At 37.3% G+C, this 11,874-nt stretch overlaps 1 protein-coding gene across 1 annotated transcript in view; it reads right to left on the reverse strand.

Moving 5' to 3' along the window:
* Positions 1 to 184: 184 nt before the first annotated feature.
* Positions 185 to 11,874, reverse strand: part of LOC103798523 (A-kinase anchor protein 6-like) — a gene marked incomplete at its 3' end in the record, with an annotated part of 40,549 nt that continues 28,859 nt past the window's right edge. Inside the window, exons 2-3 of the mRNA XM_009070793.1 lie at positions 7,013 to 7,264; positions 185 to 1,993 (exon numbers count right to left, since the gene is read on the reverse strand). Of these exons, the coding sequence (XP_009069041.1) occupies positions 185 to 1,993; positions 7,013 to 7,264 (2,061 nt within the window). The remainder of the gene's footprint in view (positions 1,994 to 7,012; positions 7,265 to 11,874) is intronic.

The following is an 11,874-nucleotide window of genomic DNA, read 5'->3' on the forward strand; positions in this document are numbered from 1 at the left end:
TTTTACGTGACATGACAGGAATTAAGACTCCTATTCTTGGACTAAAGCAAATCCTTTTAATGAAGACAATAGGCAGATGATATTAAGTATAACTTCATTCAAATACAACAAAGATCCCTGATTTTCTAATGTTTATCCAGGCTTATCAAGAACACAGCAAAACAACACAGGATTATTGCCTTACCTCAATTTTTTCCCATATGGTTTCATAATTCTCTTGATGCTGTATATCTTGCATCAGTTGATGAATTAAAGCTGATTTATTTGAAGAAGAAGTCTCATTCCCACTGGGCTGAGTAACACCAGTCCTTTCTGGCTTTTCTTCAATGTATTTTTTAATGCAAGATACAGGCATACAAAGGTCTTCATCAGAGAGAATATCACTGAGAGGCCCAGATTCAATGCTGTCACCTAAGGAGGATACTATATCACTTGAAGAGCTTGGTGAAATTCTACCCTTTTTTTTGTGCTTTTTTGTCTGGTATGTTGGATACATTTCTGAATCTGAGTTCATTTCTGACAGCTCCCAGTCATCAATGTTTTGAATGGTTTCTCTTCTGGGCTTTTGGGGCAGCAACTTGGTTAAATTTTCTAGTTTTAAAGCTAATACTTCAGTCTGTTTGAGATGTGAAGGAAGGGCTAAATATTCATCAGATCCATACCATACCTCACTGTCTTTACTGATTTTTTGATCATGGTGTGGTGTTGAGGATAAGCTTTTATTATCCTTTCTTCTCATTAGAAGAGGGGATGAGTTGGAAAGCTCAGAACCAGCTGAAGAAGCACTCTCTTGGCTACACGTTGGTGAACTTAAGAGCTCAGTTTTACCTTGGCCATTGGATCTCTCTTTGCCATTGGATTGCCCATTTGGATCTCTCTGGTTACCAGAATCTGATGATGCGTAAGAATCTGTTTCTGTCTCCTCCAGAGACTGAGAGTTATGGGAAGCAATTCCATTCTGTAGAGAGCATCCTCTTTTTTTGATTTGCATTGATGGAGCTGTTTTACACATACTTCCAGGTGTTCTTCCACCTTCCACTTTCTCTGAAGCATCATGAGACTTCTTGTGCTTTGATTTTTCTTTACAGGTGTAGAAAGTAGACTTTCCTAGAATTGCGGGACTATCTTTAAAGCGATTATTTATTTTATACTCAAGATTTCTATCTCTTATTGTATTTAGGCATTCATATGACTGACTAACTGCAGATGGACTGTTATTATAAGGTGACTGTAAAGCTAGGCAAAGCTTGGACCTGTCTGGCGGATCTAGCAATGAGGGTGTACTTCTACTCATTTCATTTTTAACTATTTGAGAGATTTGCCTTTTTAAATCATTTGCTTCCACATAATCTTTAAACACATCATCTTTCAGAAACAGACCTCTTTTTGGCAATGTGGGCTGCGTAGGAGAGTCTTCATTATAGTTAAAGCAGTCTCTTATGGACCTCTTAGGAGTTGAGTTTTCACAGTGAGAATGTTTGATTTTTTCATCGGTGTGCTGTGGAAGATTGCATTCTGGGTTCTTTGAGGTGGGAACTGTTTTGCTGTTAGTAGGTAAAACACCATTTTCAGAGCAAGGTCCTTTAGAAAGAGAGGAATTTGCAGAAGGAGATGCTAGTGAGAGATCATGTGGTGCTTTCTTGTCTTTGCTTTCTTCTCCATCTTCTGCTGAAAGAGGTACATGGGTTTCTTTCTCCTTTAATGCCTCATTGCACTGGGAAGTAATGGAATCAGTAGCTACTGCAAGTAAACCCACACTTCTGATAAGTCCTGGAAATTCCTTATCCATCTCGCTGTAGTTCCAGGATTCAAATGATTTTGCTTTCCCTTTGCTGGAGGTCATATCATCCAGAGCACCAAGCAAATCCTCACTAGGACTGTAGTCAGATAGTTCAAATGCAGTAATACCACAATCCAGGGACAAGTAATTTTGAGAACATTTGATGGTTAACTGTCCAGAATCATCAACTTCTGTTAAAGAGTCAAGGCGGTCCTGGAATACACAAAGAAATAGTACTTTTTAGAAAATTAGTTTTCATATACAGCACACACAAAGTAGCTATCAGCTTCTGTGTTTCATTGCCTAACATGTAGAAAAGCATTCATCACTGACCTGCCTGGTCGAGCCAACCATTCTGAAGTATTTGGGAATTAAAAATGCCTGTAAACTGAAAAATGCTTCTTTTCAGTGCTGTGCAGCAAGTTACCTAAAAACAGTAGCTCACTTTTGTACTGCTATTTTCCTCATTACATTCTGCTCTCAGTTCTACTTACTGTGTAGGGAGGACTCAGAAACTCCATACAGCAGATGTAGTATTTCCTGTGTTAACTACCTCAAACAGGAGGGAGGGTATCTTGGGGACTGCTGAGTGTATCAGTCACCTTGTTAATCTTGTGTTGTCAAAAATCCATGCTGCTCTATGATCTTTCAGTTGATTCCCAGAATCATGTAACAATGACAGACATGTCTCCCCATATTTATGAGATAGAGGTTGCTAAGTGCATTTCACTTTTTTTGTAGCATTATCACCTGAAGATTTATTTGCTGGATATTGAGAGCAGAAATGGAGAATAGCTCAAGGAAAAGAAACTATAGCCAGGAATGCTAAACCTCCAGTCTGCCATGTCACCTTGTCAACATCTTCTCAATGGAAGTCCTTCAATCTTCAGAAACATGGGCATAGTCAGGGGAGACCATCACAGGTGGCAAATGAGATTTTAAGATCAAAGTCAAATTAATGCTTATAAATATTTTGGTCTTATTTGAAGAATGCAAAAAAAACATGACAAGATTAAGATCCTAAAAACATATGATATATAACAATCACAGCAAAATTATGTCTAGTCTACAGTTTGTAAGCATATTTTTCATAGATGATTTAATGTTCTAACACCTAGAGAGGCATTCTGATTACAGACTGCTTTAAAAAAAAAACAAACCATTATAAAGGAGGGAAATTCCTGTTCTCAGATTCTAACTTTAGGTGCCTAAAGCAGTACGGTGGTCTTTCTTCCCTGGTCTGGTTTTCATAATAGTTTTTTAAAGCAAACCCTTGAGTATCCACTATAGGTTTGTGTCTGAATTATTTTCTGGAACAGCTTGTCTCATTACACTGCCTAAATCCATGGTTTAAGGACCTTAAGCATCATGCCTGAAAAAGGTTCAATAACCGTTTAATCTCTTCATCTCACAGTAAACTTCTTGGATTTGGTCTGAACAGGAATCATTTCAAGAAAAAAGGCTATTTTTTGCCAACTTCTATAAACATGTAATGTTTGAGCCCTGTACTCATACCATCCCCCTTGCATTACTCAAAGTAAAAACAGACAAAATCCTCCAGCAAAAAATATCATTTATAGAAAAGATTGATTAGAAAGTTATTTATCAACCATAATCTTGGACACTGAAAATATCTCTTGTTTAGCACATTCTGTCCAGATGTAGAACCTATGCCACAAATTGTACATTGTCAACAGTCCAGAATTAAAAGGGGAAATTTTATAAATCTGCCAAATTTATATTTTGAAGCTGCATTTATTAAGGAAAATAATGACCAAACAATGATCCGTATTACAGCTGCATTTTCATTCTAATCTCAGGAAAAGATTAGAAACTGTAAAATCATATATAAATCAAAACTCTTTCGAAGCCCTAAGGGCCTTTATTTCTCTGGAGTAATGAACTCCATTCCTTGGTCTCTTAAAAATGTGTTTATTAACATTAATAAAATTTACAATCACATGCATTAAATCATCTTGCTTGGTCATTTTCCAAGCAGCCTCTTAAATATGTGCTTCAGAGGAGCATTACTTAATGCCAGTATTACCATGTTTTTATTGTTTTATCTCAGAAAAATATATAATTGAATTATTTGCATGGCTACCAATAGAAATACCTTAGTTCAATGTGTTTTTTCATTTTCACATACTACTTCTTCCTGTAAAGGTCTGTAGGCTGTTTCCAATACCTTCTTGTATTTATGTTTAAAGCAGTAAAATTCTGCCTTTTTTCCTTACTCTTTCAAATGAACTTATTTAATGTGTAAGATATTTCTTTTGTGATTTTACCAATTATTTGAACACATCAGGATTCATGGTATTTTATCATAATTGTATACTGATTTTGTCCTTATTTCTTGGCTTTATCAATTCTGAAATAAAACTCACAGGTTAGGTTCAGCTGGGCAGAACTCAGGCTGTAAAGAACTCATTTTTCTTTCCTTCTTATCTATCTCTGGATAATTCCTGAAGGAAAAATGGTTCTTCAAAATCTTAACTCTCCAAAGCTTTTTATTAAAATAATTATTTTCTTAATTTTTGCATCTCTATGTTTTCTCTATTTCCTCCAAGCCATAACACTTTGTGTGCCATTTCCTGCTGGCATTCTGTTCAGTGTGGCAATGCCAGGATAGCCTAAAGCACCCTTACTGCCTGCCCAGTTAATGAGCTGGGTACCTAACCAAGCCAGTACAACCTGTGCAGTACACTTCTGTGTTGGTAACCAATGCTATTCCTGTTCATTATGTCAAGACTAGCTTGTGTGCATTTATGAGTGTTACAGCTACAGTGTAAATACAGCCCAGGTGGGACTGTTGCACTGGGATTGATTGTGCAGTCTATGAACTGAGAGAGCAGTGAATATTATGTCTCACTGAACACAAAAGAAACCTTAGTTCACTTCTTCTAAACTCCTCAGTTAACGGCAGCCAAAGCTGTTCTTCAGCATCAAACAGAAGACAGATGACTTAAGCAGTAAGCCAAACATTTTTTGCAATCTTAGATTCATGGACTACAGAAAAGCATAGCATTTGACATTTGTTCAGATCAAATTTCCTTCTAGCCCAGTATCCTGTCTCTGCATCAGTTCTAAACATCTTCTGCAAGCTGATCTGTAAGACATGGGTATGCATACACAGCCCTTCTACACACAACATTTCAATCTGTACGCTCAGCTTCTACCAATGAGCAGCATTCAGACTTCCTCATCTGGAGGTTATAATTCCTCTTACCATTGCTTAGTTTTCACCTTTTTTGTTTTAACTTCTTTACGCTTCTAAGTGTCCTATGCTAGTGAATTTCAAAATAGAAGTCTTTATTTTGAGTGAAAATTTCCTTCTATTAATTTCAAAGCAGATGATTTCCTAATCTTAGGAGGAAAAATAAATTTCTCTCCCCAGTTCATTTTCCCCCAAGGGGTACTGAAAATTAGGAGGATGATTCTCCAGGGAATAGTTATCTGTATGGGCAGAAGTTTCTAGGTTTGCTCAAACAGACTCATTATCCACCTATGCATGAATATCCCTAATAGAAAATGCTTGTATCATGAGGCACTTACTAGTCCAACAATGTAATCGTGTCTGGGAAGAGATGGGGGAAAACAAAAAAAAACCATGGATGAGAGTCAAGAGATAAGGCAATTGTGTCCTCATTGCATTTTATTTATTCATTTTTGTTTGTCATAAAAAAGATGCTATCATTATACCTGATAAAAAAGCTTGAATAGCTGGAGATTAGAAACTGCAGAGCAATTTCTGTGAACCTATTCAAGCAACAGGGCAGAAACCTGGTATCAGCTTTGTGTCCCTGCTATTGCTAGCCATTAATTTTATCAAATATTATTTATGTTTTTGTTGGGCTATATAAAAAGAATGATGTCAGGATATTTTATCTTTTATATTACCATGTAAGCCTATCTGGCACTGTGTTTTTCCTCACTAAAAAATAATCTTTCCTTCCCCAGTCAGTCCTTGCCTCTATTGGAAGGATGTTTTTTACAGCAATTGTAATCAGATCCAGATGGAACATTTCCTGTTTCTTAGTATTTGAATCTGACCCTTCGTGATGTCTTGAAATTGCCATGCTCATGTCATAAAATAATGACTTCGCACCACGTTTGCATATTCAGGCAAGTGTGGATGTTCTTCAGACCTGCCAGAGCTTTACCAGCAACAGCAAAGCAGAAACTGAATCTGAAGAACCTGGTATGTATACATCAGGCAGAGAGAGTATGAAAGGTGGGCCTGGGCATCTCTGAGCATGGATTTCTGGACCACCCACTCTTGTCCCAAAGACAAATAGAAAACCCAACACGGAGCAGAAAAATGTGCCTATTCTCTTTGAACCTGAGTGATATGAAATTCAGGACATGTTTAGGGAACTTCTGACTTCCTCTGCAACACAGACTGCAGAGTCATACTGCATTGATCTAGAGGCCTTTCTGTAAATGCATCTAGTCCTAACAAAAGCATTTTATCTTACTCTTAGCACTTTCAAAAAATCACAAATCTTCTACATATTAACCATTAATTACCCTAACTATTAAAAATGTTCATCTTTAAGTTTAAAAAATTAGGCCAGTAGTATCCTTCTACGTTAATTAAGTAATGATAAATTCAATGGAAAAGGTATTTTAGTCAAATGAACCTAGATTTACAAACCATTTACAAGTGTGTGATTTTGACATGCTGTTAGAGTAAACAATGTTGGATTCATGCATCATTGTTTCTCAGACAAATTGCAGAATTGATACTCAAATTAAAGCCCATCCTCTTGCTATAAAGAAATGTTGACCTAGTCTGGAAAGTTTTGGAAAACATGATGCAAGCTTCAGGTTTGTGGACGCAAGAAAATCTAAACTTTTCATTTACAAAATCATTGCACATAAAATTTGGCTTTTGAATTGGATATAAACCTTAAATACATGAGTGACCAGACCAACAACTTTGGAACAGATGCATCTCTGTGTTTCAAATCCTTTCTGAAAAATATTTCAATAAGGAGAAAACATTGCTAGCCACTAGCATGACATTTCTAAAAGTTGACCTTAGTTTGCACTAATTTGGTTCAAGAAGAACAGACAGCAGCTGAGGACATTTAAATCAAATTTAGCAAATTATCTAGAAGACAAGTAAGCCATCCTTAAAATTGTCATCCTAGTCATTTTAAATGTGCAACAGGGATGAGCTGTTTCAAATACAGATGAAGTTCTCAAAATTGAAATGGGTTACTATACCTCCTTAGTCTCTTCAGAAAATGCTTGCAGAATATCAGTCTGCCTGGTGTAGTTTCCATTGGCGTCTTGTAGTCCCTGGAGAATACGCTCTCTCAGAACCAGAACAGAAACACGTAGCTGGTGCCAGAGTAGTTGTACTGTGTGGATATCGACTATCACATTGACAGAGTAAGACAGAAGCTTCAGGGAAAACTCAGTCTCTAGTAGAGCATGAATTTGTTCAACATGATCAGATATATCTTCACAAATATCCTGTAATAGAAAAATAAAGTAGATATTTAGCTACAGGCATGGTCCTTTCAAGGATCAGCCCTACTTTTTGTGTGCTTTTAATTAAATGCAGAATAGATTATTTGATAGAGAAAAGATATTGTAATTAATACATCCAGGGTTCTCTTTTTTTTTTTAAATTTTTATATTTATGGCATTGCTGTAGCAACTGAACCAGCAGCTGTCCTGTTTGGCAAGACTGCTCAGTGAGTGCAGAGACAGCATAAAATAAAGAAGGATGGCACATGATCACATGAATCAGAAGTAGAAAACTAACACTGTAAAGTGACATTATTGAATGTGCAATTGTACACATGTAGCAAAGTAAATCAAATCCCTATATAGTATAGTATATATATAGTATTAAATAATTTTGTACAACAGATAGCACAGTATTTGCTATTATCTCTGAATACAATTAGTATTTACTCAATTTAATAAATTACTGACAGCTACATCAAGTCCCCTGTGAGGATAGTTCTCAGAAATGCCAGATGAGCACAAAACTTTGGAGTTTCAATGAGCAGAGCATCAGGGCTGCCTTGAGAGAAAGGCAGTATCTCTTCCCCTCTATCCTCAGTCCCCTTGCTGTAACAACCAGCATCTATATTTGCAAGTACAACACACAAACATTCACCTGCCAGCATCTAGGGCCACACGTGCTCAGGGCTTCAAATATCTACAAGCTTCCAGGTGAGCAAATGGACATTTTAGTTACCAGACTAGTGTGCTCGTCTAATTCTACAGACACACAGCAAGATTCTCAGCAAAATATTTTCCAAGCTTTGGAAATAGTTATTATTATCCATCTATCCAACTACAACTGATACTTGACAGGAAAACACGGTTGTAATTCTATGTTGTTTCAAATGTTTTAAAGAATATTTCTAGTGAATTAGTTTGACTGAAATTGCATTTAGTTCTCTGTGCTGGTTTGAAAAGCAAACCGGTGAGAGACTGAGTCAGAAGTACAATTTAATATGAACAACACAACAAAACAACACAAATGCAACAGTACCAAAAAAAATAACCTGACAGAGTTAGAAAATAACCGGACAGAGTCAGAAAGTAACCTGACACCCTGTCAGTCAGGGTGTAGGAGTAGTCCGATTAAATGGTGGCTGCAGTCCTCCTGGAGCAATGGCTTTGCTGGAGCAGTGATCCCGCAGATCTGCTCCTCTCCTGAACGTCCTTGTCCTCTGGGAATCCAGCAGGCAAAGGGTTCCCTGTGCTGGTCCAAACCCCGGCTTATATCCCTGTGAGCATGTTTGGCTCCCCACCCCTGGGGTGAGTCACCTCACCATGGGACAAGGGATAAGGATCACTGGGAGGATGTGCCATGCATGGGTCCTTGACAGCCCGTTAATCAGAGACAGCCCCTGAGGAAGCCATCAGGATTGCCCTGAGGGAGGGACAAGGTGATAACCATCACTGCCCCACCTGCTTTAACAGTTTGTGGAGATGATAATAGAATACACACCATGGATACCCCCCACACTGCAACCCCAGACATTCTCCAAGATTGTTAATATCTTTTTCCTTTTGGACATAATGTAGTTTAATTTTAATTTCAGGGATTAAAATATAATTGTTGCCTAGTAACTGTAATTTTGTAAATTAGACATAATCTATAGAAAAATACTTAATATACCTTCATTTAGCCTATTTATGTGAATGAACTTAAGGTTGTGCCAAACTGCAAAACAAGTTTTCCATATTTTCCAGCTTCACATACGCAGTTACACGCTGAATTCAACTGCAATAAAAATTCTCAGTGTAGTTGAATACACAAAGCCATAAGAAGATAGAATTAACACTGAGCAAATGTCTCCTGACAATTGTTAGATAATGTACTGAAAATATTGGCTAATGAGTCTAGATCACACTCAAGTCAACAATCTAGATAATCCTATAAGTCAAGAATTCAAGCCCACAGTCAAACAAGTTTCTTTTGATCTTCCATTTTGCTAGCTACCAAAGCATCTCAAATTTCTGAAGTAGACAAACTTTCAACAACAAAACAGACAATTGCGTACCAAAATGCAAATCCCAGCACCACTAGAGTTTTGAAAGAAGTAGATATTCAAGGACACATGCTGTTTATTTTTACATGGCTTGCTATAAGATGCTCATTTTCCTCAAAAAAGCAAAGTCTAAAGTACTTACAGACTACTGCTAGCACAGCAGCAGCCTAGTGCTTTATGTACTAACAAGATAATTAAGCTCTCCTGACAGTTTCAGTAACAAGGAGAGAACCTAAGGCCAACCTTGGCCACAACCAAGTAAAGGTCACATACTCTGATCTTAAGATATAGGACTACCGTTTCAGTCAAAGTACCAGTTCTTACTACCACTCTTTAGGCTTTGGGCCTAAAGGATGTGGGTGGCCAAATGAGAGGAAGCTATTTTCTGAGTGGCTGAATGAGCCAGGAAGGAATCAAGCCCCTGCATACCTTTCATAACTCTGAGCTCCATTTTCTGACTTGATCATCATCTCCCTCCCCTTTCTGACATGGAATTAGTATAGGTCTGAAATGTCATTATAGTCTAGTCTTTACTTTTGTGAGATAATAGAAAGGATTTTTCCCTTTGCTGATAAATATGTTGACTTGCTGTGGTCTTTAGTGCTGTTGGTTTGTTGGGGTGGTTTTTTCCTCTTTTTCTGTCAGATGAAAATCTGATTGAACCATTCAGGAAGTCTGATTTAATTGGCAACAGGGCCAGGCATAGATTTGAAGTGATTCAACTCCCCCATTAATACTTTCAGCTATTCAAAGCCCAGATGCCCTGGACAATTGTCTACCCTGGATGCACAAATTCAATATGTCCTGTTCAATATTACATATATACTGTGTAGTCCACCTGCACATGCACTCAAGTCTGAAGACAAACAAGAGTAGGCTGGATTCACTGTGTGCTTGAGAAGTGGCAGTGTCAATGCAACCCTCTTACTGAACAGGCACTAGCTGCTTGTGTGACAGCTAGTAACTGAGCAGCAGTTCCCAATATTTTAGACTCAACATGCATGGCATACAGTCATATATCAGTCTGTTGAGTATTTCTTTAAAAAAAACTGTCATAAAATCACATTCCTGCATCACATAGCAAAGTTTTGGTGGGTGACGTCTGTTTCAGCTGAGCCTATAGCCATTGTCAAAAGAACTGGATTTCATTTCACCACAGGCCAGTTTCCTGGACTAAGTGAGTTAGACATTGGTTTGCAGCAAGTCTACCTTGCATAAAGTTTGGAAAAAAGAAATTGGGCCCCTATTGATATCCCCTTTTTCTATTTTTTGCCTGTCATAGGATGATGTGAAGGTGAAGGCTACATGAAGGATAGCTGTGTCAGGGCTAATGACAGCCTTCAGGAGAACATAATTATGAAGAAATTATAACATTTGCCATATAAATTAATGCTGATTAGTCTTCAGCAGAAGAGCATCAATAAATCTGCATCCGATTTACTTGAATCTTTACACTTGCCTGGCACAAACCAGCATATTGAGAGGAAACAATATAATGTCAAATCCTGTTGGCATTATCTAGTACAACTTTTTCTTACTACTGTAGCTGATGTCTAGATTTACATATAATCCAACCAAATGAAATAATTATATCTAGCACAGCTACTGATTTTCTGTAATAATTAATGCATAAAATGTCATGTTGTGTAAGTTCATGATTTTACTGACACTGAATTTCAAGACCATGGCCTTGTTCTTCTCATTCTTCCTAACTCCTTGTAGGTGACTAGGTAGAGCAAAATCAGTGGAATATTGAAACTTGCCCCTTTGTATTTATAAATAAAGAACAGCAGTATCACAACATAGTACCTAAATGCTATCACGTGTGCCAGTTGCTCTTATCAGAAGTAGAAGGTAGATAAAATAAACCATTTACTTTTAAGTAATAAGAAAACAACATTTGTCTGTTGGCATCTATTTGTAAATATTCATAGTTCCAGGTCAATAGCAATAATATACAGCCTGTATGTATAATCATGGAAAAATCTTCCCCATATTAACAGTATATGGTTTCATATCAGAAGATATTATAACCTGATTTTTAGAAAGAACCATTTTGAAAATTTTTTTGTAATCATTAATCTCACATATCCACTAGGCATTTTTATTTTTACACAGTTTCATAGTGGTGTTAAGGTAAAGATTTTGTCATCCTCTCATGGGATTTCCTGTAGCACTGACTGTGGAATTTCTTAGGCTACAGGGGTTGTACCCATTTGGCTGCCAACTGCCCACTTCACTCAGTCTTCCAGACAGCTGATCCTGTAATTTGCAGCTGCTGAATCCATCAGCCTGCTCACAGTCTCCACACCAACTAAAATAGCCTGAACTGCAAACACTGCAGTAGATGAAGAAAAAGTGCATAAACAAACCCTCAAGAGTCAATGACAAAATCTTTGATGTTGGTTTTAAGAAATATATTCTCTCTGGTCTTCAAGAAATTGTGTTAAGATGTACATGAAACTACTGAAAGATGAAAGGTTGCAGTATCTTGCTTTAGAGTTAATATCAGTGACAGAGAAACTGTACTGGAGATTTCTGTTCTTTGATCCTGCAATAAAACCTCAG

Source organism: Acanthisitta chloris, unplaced genomic scaffold (genome assembly GCF_000695815.1).
Source record: "Acanthisitta chloris isolate BGI_N310 unplaced genomic scaffold, ASM69581v1 scaffold43902, whole genome shotgun sequence".
Lineage (NCBI taxonomy): Eukaryota > Metazoa > Chordata > Aves > Passeriformes > Acanthisittidae > Acanthisitta > Acanthisitta chloris.